Source organism: Scomber japonicus, chromosome 1, assembly GCF_027409825.1.
Source record: "Scomber japonicus isolate fScoJap1 chromosome 1, fScoJap1.pri, whole genome shotgun sequence".
Lineage (NCBI taxonomy): Eukaryota > Metazoa > Chordata > Actinopteri > Scombriformes > Scombridae > Scomber > Scomber japonicus.
Window position 1 is genome coordinate 24,255,349 of NC_070578.1, and position 17,710 is coordinate 24,273,058.

Genomic DNA, 17,710 nt, shown 5'->3' on the forward strand with positions numbered 1-17,710 from the left:
TTACGTTGAGGTGTCACTAATGTCTTACTCCTCTCTGTCAGACCATCTGAGGCACTATCACAGGTGTAGATGAGAGTGAGAGGCGAGCAGCAGAGGAAGCCTTCTATTCATTGTCATTTTTAAAGGTGATTGGATATTTTTTGGCTCAAGTTTGATTGTTTTGATTGAAAATTAGTGTTAGTTAACACCTGAGTGACCATGTTAAACATCCTGCTGTCCGCACTGATCGATCCTGACAGGCGTTTGAGGAGCTTCAGAAGGAGCGAGCGACTTGCATCTATACTAGTATGTATCATCCATGTGGCATGTTCATCATCAGTCTCTGTTTTGCATGTTTCCCATACATTGTTCTTCCCCAAGCAATTGGTAGAAGCTTCTGTAGAAAAATATACTGTATGTTAGAATGAAGAAAATATATATTAAGTATAAGTTTATTTATGAATGGAAACGTGTGTGTGTTTCCCTGGCTGAGGTATGGCTGCAGGTTTTGAGTTGTTCATCTGTCTTGATCCTCCTTTCGGCATGACCTGGCCTTTCTGGAGGTCATCCTTGGTTAGCAACCCTCAGGACACGTCTGCTACTCCCGACTGGCGGTATTTTAGCCTTGTAGGATTACGTCTGGTGGGAATTAACCTCTAGACCACCTACACTACTGCTGAGCCCTCCTCTCAGTTCAGAAAAAAAAGATACAAAGGAAGTAATCATTAGAGAAGCTAGATTGGGGGAGTGTGATTACTCAGTTTGTTTGGAAAAGATAGGGTGTGTCTGTATGCTCACATGGTAACTACTCACAATAACATTTACTGTAACGGTAGACAGTGAGTAATGAAAACTTTAATTTAAACAGATTTGCCTTTTTTGTGATTCTCTCCTATGGTCTACTTTTATGTTGCAGGTCATGTATGTTGCAGAAGTAAACTGTGAAACAATACAAGCAGAGATTACATCCTGTGGGTGGGGTCTGGTTTGGGAAGTCATAGGAACTTTACTGAATGGCTTTTGTGGTTTCCTGTGAGGTGACTAATCAACCACAAACATGCTGGTTTTCTCTATGCTGAAAAATGTTTTGATGTTGTTGATTCTGTTACTTTCAAGTCTACAAGATGCACAACCTCAAAATCAAACGCTGAAAAGGCAAGTGGTTACTTAACATTATAAATATTCTGCTCACGTTGTTTGGCTTTGTGTCGCCCATTTCGCAGTTTTGCATTCAGTTTGATAGAGGAAGGCCAACGCTTCTTCTTTTTTTTAACAGATTGTGATATATTTCCTCGGATTTGAGAATCAGGGGCTTCTGTAGTCTTTGAATAACAGACCAACATACAACACTAACCATCACCGCACAGTGAAAGTGAGCATTCAGCATCAGCAGGGACAGCGGCGTCGCTTCTCCTTATTGTATCCCGGACTGTTTATTCCATAACAGATAACAGGGGTGGACCCTTTTTTTAGCCGCGACAGAAAAAGATTAAAAAAAACATTTTTAAGCAATACAGAAAAGCGATGATACACAATGACTTGTATCCCACTAAAAATCTCTAATCTTCTTTGATTTATATAGACATAAGGGCAATGCCCCCGTTTTCTAAGAATTTTCCACCCCTATGAATGTGCAGTGGTCCGCTCCGCTCAGACACAGAGCCCAGAGCAGGGAGAGGTTTACTCTGCCTGCCATTGCTGTGCACCGTCCGAGTGATGCCTACTCTTCCCAACTTTTCATCCAGAGGTCAGCGAGGAAACATTTAAGGCTGGTTTAATTTCTGCTTTTTTTCTCTTCCCCAACTCGAGTTTCTTCCATGAGTCTGTACTTGACTGGACTAACGTTAACCATTCATGCGACGAAGATAAGATAATGAACTTTGGACTTTCCTCACGGCTTTTCGTGACATGTTTCCCGTCGTCCCGGATAAAATAAAATAACAACGTAGCCCGGCGTGGCGGCAGCTGGGCGAAAATTCAACTGGAGGGAAATAGCGCACTCACACCAAGTGATTATCAAAACAAAGACAGCAACTACTTTTAACCTGAAGCGGAATAGGAGTGTAAAATGTCCTCCAAAGCTTCAAATAAGGTGGGTACCTGGCCGGATGAAATTCGAGTGTTTTATTCGTGATAACCTGGATCTCAACAATAGAAAACGTGGTTAGTGATATTGTAAGAGTGGCTGTACAACTTTATAACGCTGACTGTTGGTTGTAGTGGTCGTTTGCTTATTGGTGGTGGTGTGTGTGTGTGGTGCTCAGGGGTTATTCTGTAAATCTACACCTACTATCATAGCTTACAACTAGCCATGTTGTTTGTACTCTACTACTTTCTCATAATCTGACTCATGCTGGATTTTACTGCTGATAAGTCGCCACTGATACCTGACAGGGTCACCTAGCTGCGTTCATAGCAGGTCTTGGCTAAGAACGACAACCTGTTGATCTTAAGAGTTACTGTCATGGTAGTTAATTAAAGCAGGGAGAGGAAATCCCCACAGATCTGAAAACTTACTGCCTCTAAGGCAAACATTCTGCCATGCCCTTATACAAGTTATTCAGAGTTATTTTTAAATGTCAGAAACTCTAAAATACATTAAACAAACTCATTTGATTAGCTTCCCTTCTCTGAAATCCTATTTTGGGAGATTTTCTTTGTTTTATTAAAGTCATGTGTAACTAGTCATGTCATAGTGTAATAGGGTGATGATAGCAACCAGGGAGAAACAGCCACCTGTCACCTAAAGAGTCATCCTTATGAGCAATCTTACTGTTTAAACTGCAAGTTAAAGGAATAACATTCAAATGAAAGTATCACCTATTTGTGCGGATGCCTTGGATCACATATTTAATCCCACTTGTGGAGTCTCCTTTTGGGGAGTGAATGGTTTAATGTGTGAGTTGTTGTCACCTGCAACACTGCACCAACTGTCTGTAGTTGTGCATTAATCAACTAAAACACATGGAGGAATACCTGGCAAGCCTTCCAAGTTTCCTAGTTTTGTAACCTATATTCATAAAGAAGCATTGGTGAAAATGTAGGTCAGGTAGACAGACAGCAGAACAGTCTTCAAGATATACTGTGAGGCGTTCCTCAGTAGGTAACCTTCACATTTTCACACATTCACCACATGACTGTGTTGCTTTGAAAGTGCATTCATTTCATTATAAAAGCAACGTTTTGCACACATTGAATAGCAAAGAGTACTACACATGGTGTTTTCAATGTCTCGTTGCTCTTTGTACACTTAAATATTTGTACACCTTGTATTCCTTGTTAATTTTTTTTTCGTTTGACAAGTGAGGAATGCACTGTGTTTGTTTAACACAGATGGTGATATTCAGGTTTGGTCGGTTGTTCCAGTTTAGCGAAACCACGTCTATCAAGTCTACTGGTGACGTTATGCTGTATATGACAGCGCCGGTCACACCTTGACATAAAACTTACTACAGTATTATGCTCACAGTTGGTAATGAGCCAATAGATCATAATGCACTTATTATTCATTCCACTGTCACCACTTCAGTTTCTTGTTATTCCTGATTTTCTTGAAAATGTAATCTCTTCTGTTTGCGTGTTAGGTTACAAAAGTAGTAGAGTATTATTACTTGCCTTGCATTAAAAAGTGGAACTATTAAAATTGGGTGACAGTGTTAAATAGTTTTCAATAATTGACCTAACATGCCGTGCTCTATCATAAGCATGATTACTGACAAAGAAGGGCTGAATGTTTTATCATCTACCTTTTGTAAAACAGTGAGTTACTATGGTCACTAACTTTCGTAGCTAAGACAGCTGCTTCAGAGTGAAAGCTTTCCTACACTGTGTTTGCAAAACGTGTGCCCAGTACTTCTTACTGCACACTTCTTACTATATCATTCAACTCTAACCACTGCACTTTATTTTAAAATTGTAGCATGTTGTTTACAAGGTATGAGTATTTGTTAACTGTAACCCTTAGTGAGACAGACTTGCTCAGTCAAAATTTTCTGGCATCAGACTCTGTCCTGCATTGTTACAAGTAATCATCCTCTGTGTTAGCCCTCTCTGTCGATACCCACCTGATAAATAAATCGTAATAATCTGCTGTCATACTTGTATGAGTCAGATGCAATTAAAGCTACAGTTGATGATAAACTGCAATAAAATGTTGTTGTATTTCCAGGGATGGAGCAACGTGGGTGTGTTGACATGATATTTCACAGGTCAATAATGCTTTTATTGCACAATACTGTGTAGCGTGTCACGACCTTCAGTTTGTCATGATAGACCAAAACTACAGCTGATGTGTTTCTGTGAAGACAGAAGGGGGAAGATCTTTCAGTTTGGTGTTCCTGCTCTGTGTGTAATTATATTAACTTTGGTGAACATTACTAATATCTTTATTTCTAATAATGAAATATTAACATGCTGGTGAGGATGTTAAAAGTTATACCTGCTTAACACCTGCATTGTGAGCATGTTATCAAACTGGTATGTACATTAAGCTTGAAGCACAGCTGTGCCTAAGGGCAGTCTCACAGAGCCACCGGTATGGCTGTAGACCCCAAGTCTTGATAACCAATAACTTTTTAATAGTATCATCATGTAAAAATGAATTCTGTTGATCAGTTTATGCAATATTTTTTACATGAATCAATTATTTAACAGACTAGTAGTTTAATATGAAATTAATCCATGGAAAAGCCAACATTAAGGCTCAATTTACACCTAGTATTAACTCTAGGTCTGTATCTGGAAATGCGAATTATCTGGAATGCGATTGGATCGGCCAGATGGCCTGACCTGGGACGTGCCATGTTTGTTCATTATTTTGCATATCATATACATGCATTTTCTCAGCTTTACATGTTAATACCAGGTCTAAACAAGGCCTAACTCTCCTTCACTATAGCAAAGACTGGCCTCATTCCTTGTGTCCAGCCTTCAGCCATTCCTGCTCACTTTTGTCAATGCAACAAAAAGAAGAAATGTAATTTAGAGCATTCATTGTCCCTCTAGCCTTTTAGATTTGTGTTTTGACTGAAGTAAGTAGAAAATGCATTTGGACGGAGGAGGTTGTATTAATTAGGCCCAAGAACAGCTTCTGTTTTGCTTTGATGATTACACATCTCCATTTATATCACAGAAGGAGGGAAATGTAATTAGAGGACCAAGTGCTAGCGAGAGGTATAGAGTCTGACTGGTGTTTTTGTTCTGTGTCTTAGCCTCTTCGTCCTTTTTGGAGAATAAGGGATGATGTGGCAAGTGATAAACAGAGCACAGAACAGCTCATGTCTCGGTTGTTTGACAAGGAGTTGTTTCATTTTTATCTAATCTTCCATTCATTCATTTCAGTTTGAACAAAGGGCTAGGGTTAAACTCACAAAAAGCATGATCAAAGCACTTGAAGAGAGGGATCGTCCTTGTAAGACTTTCAGTTGCACAGTACATTCAGACCATATTGACTAAACGAATGACCGTTGTTAACGAAAAGAACAAACAAAAAAGACAAAATGAACATTGCGTCCTCCTCAACATGGGTGGGGTCGTCATAGCACAAAACTGCCGTAACGTTGTTTTATATGCGACACAAACACAGGACCACGGTGTAGTTTTGCCCATAGGAGCCATGGTTACTCGTGTGAAACTTACTGTAACTAACTCGCGTGAAACTCGCTGAAACTTTATGTTGCCGGTATTTTAAAATGGTGGGTTTCATTCTTGTGTGGGACATTGCACTCATGACTCTTCCAGTGACAACACTTTCTGACCAATCCGTGGCTGTGAAGTCTGTTGACGTCACATTTTAGTATTGGCTCGACTCGCTTGGAACCTCACCAGAGCAGGTACGAAAAAAGTACTAGGTACCAGGTACTATCTCTAATGGAAAAGCAAAAAATACCAATAATATATATATAATATATAATATATAATATATAATATATAATAATAATAATAGTTGAGTCGAGCCGAGTAGTGCAAGAACTGTATAATGGAAAAGCCCCATAACAGACAGGTCTTTGATTATAGGCATTTGATTCACAAGCCCTTAAGGTGGGTAGGTGTAAGCTGTCTCTGTGTATAAGATAAGAGGGCTGCCAGTTTCCCATTTTGAAGGCAGCAGCCGGGGGGTGGTTGGTTCAGCTGGCTTCTAGTTTTTTGGCTTGTTTGTCCACTGCCTTTGACCTATCTGGATCTGAATCTCAACTCAATTATGCATCTATGTTATTCATTTTGTCAGAATCAAATTTTTAGCAATAGATCCATGGGGCATGTAATGTATTTTAGAGTTCAACACACAAATAAATAGTTAAGCATGATTGCCTCCAGATGACTACATATCATACGCTTGATTCCTAAAGGGAGGAATTCATTGTTCACCAGTTTTTAGAGAGAAGACGCTGCACTGCGATAAAGAAGGTATCACCTTATGTCAGAGTCTTGATGAAAACACTGAGAGAAAGCAGATGTTTATGTTTTTCAGTGCCAGATGATTGAAGTGTGGGCAGTTGTAAGGATATCTGACCTGCTTATCCTTTCATCTCTGGAGTGAAATCCAGGGCAGAAACACACAGCAGGAGGCAGGTGGATAGCAGAGAGAGGAAAAAGAAGGAAAACAGAGAATGCTCTCTAAGGGAGGAGGTGACGTGAGGAGGGGTTATTCGAAGGGTGAAATAGAGAAAGGAAGGAGTGGGAGGGAGGGAGGGAGGGAGGGAGGGATGCACTGGCTATAATCTGAGTCACATGGCAGATCTTAAAAAGTCTGTCTCTTCTTGCTCGCTCTCTCTCTCCTATAATCGTGGCATTATAGCTCATGGGCTTTTTCATGTTATGAAGCATATTATAAATCACATTAATATCTGTTTCTATTAAGGTCAGGTACAGGATAGGGTGGAGTAGGTTCTTTGCCTGAGGTGGGTCAAGGTTTTTTTTTTCCGCTCAAGACTAGCAGTCGCCTTGAAAAACAATCCACACATTTCATTTTTGTCTTTGTGGTCTGATAACAGTGTGCATAAATTATGAGGCAGACAGTATTCAAGGAGATTGATTTGATTTAATGAGAAATCAACTCAAATCCTTCCCACAATTGATCACTTGCTTGACTGCCATTGGTTTCTGATTTTCTGGGTAACTTAACATGGATGTGGTTCTAAAATTCTGTCTATAGCAGTTTCTGAAACAAAGACACGTAGTTAGATAAATATTAATCATGGCTTATATCCACCGGGCACGTCTGCGTGACATTCCAGCTGCGGCGTGGACGCCAGAGCTGATTGCGGGCACTCAAAAGCATTGAACAGCCTGTGATCCCAAGAGACATTTCAGAAGCGGCTCTCCGCTATGCTCCACTAAAAATACGCGCCTGGTCTATTTTTGATGGAAGCCGTGTCAAACTGCACAGACCAGATTGAGCAGGGCAGGAAGTCAGACACAGGAACAGTCATAGAGCATCCGGTCAGTTTTCGAAATAAAATACCCTGTGCAGACTTTCAATCGTTAATTACATCATGAGATCAACATTATGATATAACCGGTGTCAAAGCCAAATGTGAACCGGTCACAGGGTCACAGAGGATTTTTGTCATATTGGATGTGTAAAATCACAAGATTTTATGACACCAGTGTTGCCATGACTGTCCTGGTCATGGCAACAGTGGAAGAGAGGTGGCTCTCTCCTCTCTGACTCTGCTGGGGCAAAACTCTCTGCCTCTGAAATGCTGGCAGCGGGGTATGACTCCGTATAGAGGACGGAACAAAACCACATTGCAGACGGACCGATGGAATCAAGTGGTCATACTTTGATTTAGATCTTTAATGCATCATGCTCTGATCTAAATGTTGGGTAGACTGAGCTGAATCAGTTTTCAAGTGGGCATTTCCAGACTTAAATCAGTTAGTGAAAAGTAGTCTTGCTTGATGTAGCCAGATTGTGTGAGGCCTGAGGAGTAGGGTGTTAGAGGCAGGACGGAAACACAAGGGTCTGAGCGGTGGTCTGCCCCCTGTTGTGCTGTGTAAATGCCCGAGCTCTGATATACATCAAAAGGGTCTTGATTATGACCTCAGCGTACACTTTCGTTTACAGAAACCTGTGGGCTGCTGAAATAAAATCATTCACCACCATTCACTCACCTGCTGAGCTCTTGATTGTGATGGGCAGATGGATGGAAATATCATTTAACCCTGAGTCTTGGTTAGTCTGCATCAAACACCAAAGCCCAGCAAAGGGAGGACACTCCAAGCCACCCCTGCATCCTTTTTGGCAGGGCAGGTCCCTGTAGGGATTTATCATTCCCACTACAGGCATAAGGGATTTGACACAGGGTGTTTTGTGTGTGAGACAGAGAGAGATAGCAAAAGAGAGACGGTGAAAGAGAGAGACAGGGGAAGCGGGGAGGGGGGGGCACAAGAGAGAGTGCATGTGGCAGCCATGGCTCAGCTGGTTAGGGAAGAGAGAAAGAGGCCGGAACAGATTCATCCCAAGGCTTGTTGCCCTACATGCCTCTACACACACATACATGCACACACACACTGCTGTGTGTTCATTTGCTTATCTTTCACAGTGTTTGTTCACAGTGTTGAAAGTAGAGTTCTGTTCTTCCTGTCTGAGAAAGAGTCATCAGCCTGTGGGAGACTGCTGAAATAAAGAATAATCATTCCCAGCACTACTGAAGTGTGCAAATTTCCAAGATGTCAGACTTCTTCTTGATGAGGGAATGTGCTTCTTTTAGAGACCCATTGGGACACGACTGGCCTTTCATTCATATACTGTCATCTACGCTTTTATCTATGTTTTTTTTTTCTTGCTAACAAATCTATTATTAGTCTGTATGAAACTATTAAAATCTTTCCTATCTGTACAATCTGAATCAACCTTAATGCTGCTGTCCCACCTTCACAGCTGTGATAATGCCTCATGTGTCGATGTTGTGTTCAGAGTATACTGTATGTGCAAATCTACCCCCTCCACCCCACCTTAGGCAAGAAAATCTCCTTTTAGTGTACATTACATTAACCAGTGAAGGACAACAGCTGCATTGAACCTGGTTTTCATAGGCTGGTAGGGTATGAATGGTCTCTTTTTCTCTGGTCTCCTCAGTGTATATTAGGGCTGGGCGATTATGGCAAAAATTTAAATCACGATTGATTGAACTTTTAACCTCAATTACAATTAATGAACGATTATATCCACCCTTGATGAACAATTATGTATTTTCACAGTTTCTTTTGTTTTGTATTTTACACTGCTGCCCTCACAGTATCTTTAGGGAGTGAAAATAAAGATGTTTTAAGGTGTGACGCTGTGGTTAATGTCTAGTTTACTTGATTAGAACTATGTAAAGATCATGGTTTGGGTTAAAATGATCACTGGAGACAAGTTTTCAAACTCCTTAAAGATATGCAACCTTTACTGTCATGGCAACAGTGAACACCACGATTAATTGACATGAGCAAGATTAAGTCGATTAGAGTTTCTAAATGTCGGTTTCGATTATTTTTTTATTAAATTGCCCAGCCCTAGTGTATATTTCATAAGAACCCATTTATATCATAAACGAATATAATATAAGACATAACACTTAATCACAGATGTACACCATCATTCTAAAGTCTAGTTATTAGTGCACCAATGGGGAATAAGCAATTTGTTGCTGTTTTCACATAATCTCAAACATGTTGCAACTGACACTGAGCAAAACATGTATCCCAAACTGTTCCAACTGTTCAACCTCCTGTTATATTGGTAAGGGATGTAATTATTATAACCACAGGATTTGAGCCAGGGCTGATACACAACATTTTAATGAGTCATATTGGTCATATAAAGCCATTTGCAATATTTTGTTTGTCAAAAATATATTTGCCCATTGCACATCTTTGATTCCCAGAAATGCACAGCAATGCAAACACATTTAAACTGCAGCAGTGTTGTAAAATGCTCTGGTCAGGTCTTCAACTCTGTAGCATTAAAACCACTACAAAATGCAGCCACCAGAATACTTACTGGAACCGTATGTGTAGTAGGAACTAGCTTTCAGGTCCAAACAGATTTACGTGGGCCTGCTTAATGATAACTGTGCAGTTGGTAGAGTGTAAGCAAAGGACTGTGATTGGGACAGTATGAATATGGTTCCTTTTGACAATGGCAGTGATGTTGAGTCAGTTATGTACACTACTGAATAACATGATGGGGATTCATTACAGATTTGCACCAACAATGTTTCCCACATTGTAATTAGTTCATTTGGTGCATTGCATGGTGCAGGCTTCCTCTGTACGGAGAGTGCTGAGAAGTTCTTTGTAGACATCATTAGAAGTCATTTATGTATTATCTTTCTGTGCATGTGCATCTCGTTAAAGAATGCATGCACCCCCCTCCTCCCTATCTCTCATCTCTTGGGGAAATGGTAATTATTTTGCCAGTTAAGGGCTGGGAAAATGGCCGCTCCAACAGTAACTCATTAATTCACTATAGATTCTGCCCCACAACATGCCTATTGTAGAAAAGTCCTCAGAAGGCTTGGGAATGCTGTTGAGTGGGCTTGGCCTCTTGTTTTATGGCACCATGTGACTGTGCCAGCCATGAGTTGTGGTTGAAAGTTGCGTAGTTTGAATGATGTTGTGCAACTTTAAATTTTAAATTAATTATTTAAAATTAATTTAAAATGAGTTCCGGATAAGCGGAAGAAGACAGTACGGTATGTTGTGGCCTACTTGTGTGAAATATTCCAATTGCCTGCTTGGTGTTTATGTTTGAACATTCAAATGCTGCTCTTATCACTTGAATCACATGTGGTCTTTTACATCCTGGCAGATGGGACACTCAGCATTTATCCTTGCTAGTAGTAGCTAATTCTGGTCATCCTGTGTGTGCTGGTGTGCTGTGGAGGCAGACAAACAGGAGCAGACTGAAAGACCCCTCACTGAATTACCCCTTTGTTTAACCCATGTGCCTGCTTGCCTGTGTGTGAGTTTCACCACTGTGTGAGATGGGACCATCATTTACAAACACCAAGGAAACCAGTGTTTTGGTTTCTCAACCTTAATAACATACTCAACAGTGACACTCACATGTGCTGCTAACAACTATTACGCTCACTTGCTCTAGTATGTTGCAATGAAGAGTTTGGATCTCTCAGTGGAGTTTCTCCCAGTTGTGAAATATTGGCACCATTCATACAGTTTTGGTAACACTTTCTATGAAGACCACATCTATAGTGTATTATGAGAGCATTCATAGTGAATTATAATGCTCGTCATAATCAATCATCATGCATTATGACTACACTCATAAACACACATAATGCTTTATGATGCACTATATCAACAGTTACGAATCACTATTGGCTAGTCGGGTGAGAATCGTCTTTGGAGACGAACTGAATCATTACACCATTGTCGATTCACTGGCACAGATGCGCTGCCTTAGTAGAGCGCGGAGACTCCAATGTTTGGGTAAGATGATGACACACACAACTCGAAGGGTAGCTAGCTGAGCAAGTTGGTAATCAAAATCATTCCCATCATAGGAATGACTGCATTATGATCATAATGCATTATGATTGATTATGATGAGCATTATAATTCACTATGAATATGCTCATAATGCACTATAGATGTGGTCTTCATAGAAAGTGTTACCCAGTTTGTTTGTTTTTTGACAGTATTCTAACACAAGCGTACCTGCTGTAAGTGAACCTGGCAAATGCATGCAAAACGATCCCATATGCAACTAGTAAAACTAATTTCTCAGTGAAGTTTGCCATTCATGTATTAGCAGGAGACAAAGTCTGATGCTTGCTTTTTGTGGTTGCTGAGTATTGTTATGTGGAAAAACAAATGGATGATCTCATTGACAACAAGTAGCTTACTGGAACTGCTGTGTTTGTTGTTTATTAAATGCAGAAGAGGTGAGGGGGAAAAAAACAAACCCCCAAACCACACACATCGATGGTTTGGAGACAAATGGGTGCTACAGCAATGAATCAAGGGATGTAGTCCTCAATATTTATTTTCTTAAGTGGTGAGTTCACTAATATTTCCTTTCTCTTGAGGGCTCTCTTATAATATGTTGGATTAATTAAAGTAGATTCTGGACTTCTCTGCTTGATATACTATTTTGTTTGGTTGGATAAACTTCTGGTTAGATGTCTGTAGTTGTTGTAACTATTCTGCTTTATTACATGGAATTAGAATATAAGCAAATTTAGGCTGGCAGCACGTCCATAGTGTCAGCAGTTTGATAAATGTTAGAATAAATGTTTATCATTCACCTCTTCGTGAGGCCCTTAGGTACTTCCCTTCCTGTGATTGTTGACAGTGTGATTTATATCACTGTAACTTGGTTCTCTGATATTAAATTGAGCTGGTATCAGTTGCATGCAAGATACTGTTGTTGTGTTCATCTGTTATATTGAGCGTATTGTCAGAGGCTGCAATGAAAGGGAAGTGTGACTAAATACACAGTGTTAAGAGATAAACAGAGAGGAGAGATTGAAAGAAGAGAAGCATAGGGTGAGGACAGGAAAAGGTGAGGGAAACGGCTTGGAATGAGAAGACAGAGTGAAAGAGTTGGGCCTTGTCGTCTTATCTGCACATTCCTGAAGAGTTTGTGTGTGTGTGTGTGTGTGTGTGTGTGTGTGTGTGTGTGTGTGTGTGTGTGTGTGTGTGTGTGTGTGTGTGTGTGTGTGTGTGTGTGTGTGTGTGTGTGTGTGTAATGGGAGGGGTTGGGTGGGAATACTGATTGTTTGGTGTACTGTGATTGGCTGAATTCAAAGGTTTCAGTACTGAGTCTGGATATCGTTCTAACCCTGCCGTCTGTTTCCAGAAACTGAGGACAAGTGGAGTGTGTGTGTGTGTTTGTGTTCAAATCCTTGTGTATGCACATGTTCAGATACCGGGCATCGGCAGAGAATAAGCTTAAGCTATGGCCGGGTGATACCACCTGAAATCATCATCATAATTGAATGTCCCATTTACCTCCAAAACAATTAATTCATGTTTTTAAATGCACTTGTGCAACTGTCCATCCTCACAGTGGACCTAATTTAAATTCTTTGTGCTGAAAAGTTAACAGGGAATCTTGTATTATAAATTTGTACTTGTTGACTTGTTGGTATTTGTTTGCTAAAGCAGGAAAAGAAAAATAGGCTCTGTTTAACATCTCCTGCAACCATCAAAAAGAGTATTATTATATTTTAAGCACTATAAATAGATTTTAATAACACATATATGGCTTCTGTTATCTCATTTCATCTGCTGGATATTTTTAGACTACTGAGTGACATGATTTTTAATAAATGTTTGCTTGACTGCTGCTTCTGAAATTACCTGCTTCAGCCTCCAGACTGTGGTTTGGGAAACTCATGGGAGACTCATTTGCAGCTCTAGGGTGAAGTTGTTGCTAATCTTGAGGTAAACCTCGGTCACAATACTCAACTGATGGCAAACAAAAGAAAATCTGCTTTTGAGGAGCTGTAGCATTTATTTTCTCACACTAAACACTTACTGTTGTATTCACAGCTTACTGCTAACCTTTTGAACTTATCAAAAATGCCAAGGAGACTGAAATTAGGTCGGTCATAATATCCATTTTGGTTACTTTCCAATAAATTGCCCAGCCCAAGCTTAAACTAACCCGACAGGACGCTGGATGGTAGAAAGTGGAAAGTCAGAATCCCACCAGAAGTTACTGCTCTCCTCTCTGGGTCAACACTGTGCCTGTCTCTCCGGGCAGGGAACAATTAGTGTGGTTGAGCTGGGATGACTTTGCTGCTGGATAAGCTGCACATGAGATGCTAGCTGAGCCTAGCTGTGTGTTTGGGTCAGTGGATAGCAGCAAACAGCCCGCTGCACATCAACTGTATGAAGCTGTGCACTGGTTAGTGAAAATAATGTTTGCGAAGCCAGCACCTGACCCAGAGACTCCATTATAGCTCTCGCTTTATTCAAGTGGTCATATATTAACCTTTATGTTTTACATATGGTTTATATAATAAAAAGAAACATGAACTGTAAATTGTTATCAAAGATTAAATTAAAAGTTTCTACTGTTAACTGTTTAATCAAGTACAATGTTGACTGTTTTGCATATGTGCTATATATAAGTGTGGATGCTAATAGGTCAGCCCTGTTTAAAAGTATCTCAACACATGGTATGCTACACAGCACCTCATGTCTGCCACAAAATACGTCACAACATGAAACCATGCAGCGGCAAATGACTTCTCATTGTGCCAGTGTATTATTAAAATTGAACATCTGTATCCTTCACAGAGTGGAACAGATTTGGATCAGCTATTATGATTTAATTAATTGAAAGGTATCCTCTCTACTAATCTTATCTAAATGGGACAAAATATGCACTATTTAGAACCATTTATCAGCTTGTCTCATGGGAGTCTTGGAAGTAACATATCCGAGAGATAACTGGTGAGTTTTGGCTTAACTGAAAACAGCATATCTTTGTGTTTGAGATTTTTGCATCTATTCAACAGGTGACAAGTGTGGTGATTGAATCAACAAAAATTCTCGTCAGTGGTAGATTTTAACACAATCACAACCACAATTTAAGATAGCTGTCTACAAATGTGTATTTTATCCCCAAAATGACGGAATCACGTCTGGTTAAAGGTTAGATAAACATAAACAGACTAATCATCAGCTGGTTGGCAAGCAGCTACAGCAGTGGGACAGCTCGGGGCATGTGTTCATTTTAACTTTAATCTGTATCCAAAAGATGATACACTGTAAGAACCGTGCTTGCTGACATGACACTGTTCTCCAGTTTTGCCTCCTGCCGTGCATCTATCCATCCATCCTTCTATCCATTTCACTGTTTCACTGACAGCAGCAGTAGACTTCAGAGGGAAGCATGGCTCAGATTAACGTTTTAATCCAAAAGCCTGGATTATAGGTTTTGTATTTTATTCCTACCCTCACCATTCTAGCAGCGACTCTGTGTCAGATAGCTGTCAGTCAGGTGTGTGTGTGTGTGTGTGTGTGTGTGTGTGTGTTTGTTGTATCTTATGTTGATGAGAGTCTTGATGGAGGAGCTTCTCAGAGAGCAGTATGACAGAGAAGAGCTGCTGTTTGAGACTAATTAACTCAAGCATATTTAAGCATGTCAGCACAACAGTGCATCATCATTGCTGACTGAGGCTCTGCATCATCATCATCGTCATCTGCCTATTGGGTGCTTGCCCTCATCTGCACACCCATGTGTATGCACACACTTCTCACAACCCTCTCTCCCCCGGTCACAGACACAACCTGCCCTAAAAATGGCTTCTGCTGACTTCATCTGTTTAACACAATTGACTGCAGATATTTAGGGTTGGGTTGGTTATTAAATGTATACTTCATCAGACAGCACAGCGCACACTAATCTGAAAGGCAGAATGTGAAAGCTTACATTAGTGATTTGCATGTGTGCTGTTGAGTGCCTGCCCTCCAGAAAGAGCATGTGCGTGTGTCTCTAATTATGTGTTGTTTGAGTGTACTGCTGCACTCTGCCCCACTCTTTCCTCTGGGTCTACTAAGAAGGGAGATACGGTTACCATGGATACAATTGCCCCAGTGACGGGGCAAGCAGCTGGTACAGGGTGGTGATTCTGTTGGGGTTTCCAGCCTGAATGTTGATCCTAAAATTACTGTATGTCTCAGTTTCCTTCTCCCTCTCCACTCTCCAATCTTTTCTATTTTCCTCTCTTCTCCTCTATCCTCTATTCCTCTCCTCTCTTCTTCTCCTCTCATCCACATCTGTTGACCTTTAACTTGTAACTATCCTAGGTGTCTGTTGCATTGTTGTCCCTCTGCACTACACCAGACAATATTACTCAGAATTGTGCGTGGTGTATAAAAGAGTTGACTTTCTACTTTTCCTGGATGTGTATCTGTGGTTGTGCATTTCTACAGGAGTGCCTGATAGCAGCAATGGACAAAAAGCTAGGACCACCTAGGAACAACCTTGGTGTATTTGAATAGAAACACATTTAGAGCGCAAAGACCATTCGGCCTCAAACAGGCAACAGGTCTTAAGATGAGGTGAGCCATACTAGGAGCAATTTTCAATAGTGTGCACAGGGATTTCTGTCCAAGTCGAAGCTATTTCCTGCAAACAGGAAGTGGAGTGTTTTCCTGTGGGTTCTGTGGCTGCTCTTGCTTACATCCTGCCTCAGGCTATCAGAGAAGAGCAGGCACACTGACCTAAAGCTTTGTCAGGACTTTACCTAGACACTCTCTGCTGATAGCCCCTTATATTCATTATTTCTTTTTTTATTCCTCAATATACCCTGACGTGAATAAAAAATTGTTCTCATACAGTGGCAAAAATGTCAGTCCTGACCTGTTCTTTCATCTTTTTCTTAACTTCTCCCACATTTTACTCCTTTCTGTTTTTCACAAAAACGGCATCTTAGCCTTTCTATTTGATACACCCACTGCATGAAACATTCCTGTGGTTCAGATGAAGGGAAGTAAGATCTGGAGAGGTGGTGAGTAACGGACAAGTGGACAACATGTCATTGGTCAAACACTGATAAATGGTTTGCATTGTGCTTCTCCTTCTAAACCTCCTCTCAGCTCCTGACACATTACTCATAAGATGACTTCATCTTCACCTGCTCTGTTGTCAATTTCCTGTCAATTTAAGTCAGTAACGTTCTCTTTGATTAGAAAAGAAACTAGAGTTAGGACGGGGCGTGTTTGACTGCACATGTCTGTGTGCTAAATTATTATTTTGTACTCAGTGCCCCTATCTTGGTTCTGTGACCCAGCTTAACATATTTTTTGCTGTTTCTGGTTAAAAAGTTTGGTGAGGCTCATCAGCTGACTTTTTGCTTGGTTGCCAAATGAATAGTCTTACTGTGCCGAGGTTTTTAAGCTGCTGGCAGTTTGTACACACTTTGTGTAAATTCTTCATAAATGTAAATATGCTGTTGATGTTGTGGATAGTTTATGATGACTAAGTCTTGCATGCCTGACATGACCCTGTTTATCATAACTTTCTACAGCAGGTTATTATTGTCCATTTTATCACTCATTTTTCCAGTTGGTTCATCAGTGTGCTCCAAAGAACTGGATTAGTCTGTGTCTGCTTTTGACGAGCCTGAGTGAGCTGTTATCATCTTCTGATTCTGGACTGGACTGTGTTGTGGTGGGCCAGGCAGGACCAGGCCAGACTGGCTGTAGTTTGAACAAAGAGGCCCTGTAGTGTGTGTGTGTGTGTGTGTGTGTTGGTGTGTGTGTGTGTGTGTGTTGGTGTGTTGGTTTGATGGCTGCTCTTTGTTTCCCAGCCCTGGGCCTTGTTGGCCACGACTCAAGCCTGACTAATATGGATGTATAAATACACTAGGCTGCCGTCAGTTTGTGCAACATCAAGCACACCATTGTTTCACACAACTCTGTGACTTCAGAGATAAACCTCATCCTTTGTTCCCGTCAGTATTTTTATTATTTTTCACTACAGAAAATGAGACACACTTGTGGTCATGTTTGTTCTGGCCCTGCACACCCTGTGATCTTTTCTTTTGTGTGACCTAAAATTTTCCTGTAACAAAATACGTGCGATAACAGAATTACCATTGGACATTAAACTACAGCGGGTAAGATCTTTTCCGCACAGAAAATTCCTCTGATCATATCTGGTTATGAAAGACCACATTGGTCTTCTTCATCCACACCACATTTGAATTAGCTGTTGAAATTCATTCTATTAAATGAATTGTTTTTTGTTGTTCTGATGTAT

General features: G+C 40.6%; 1 protein-coding gene across 9 annotated transcripts in view; it reads left to right on the top strand.

The window, feature by feature from the left end:
• Positions 1-17,710, top strand: part of tjp1a (tight junction protein 1a) — a 66,262-nt gene that overhangs the window by 13,630 nt on the left and 34,922 nt on the right. For 8 of the 9 annotated variants that reach the window (XM_053324117.1, XM_053324158.1, XM_053324165.1 and 5 more), the window contains exon 1: positions 1,689-2,071. The exons of the other annotated variant lie outside the window; for it this stretch is intronic. In XM_053324117.1, the coding sequence (XP_053180092.1) occupies positions 2,048-2,071 (24 nt within the window). In that variant the 5' untranslated portion in view covers positions 1,689-2,047. Of the gene's footprint in view, positions 1-1,688; positions 2,072-17,710 lie in introns of those variants that run through there. 9 annotated transcript variants of the gene reach the window in all.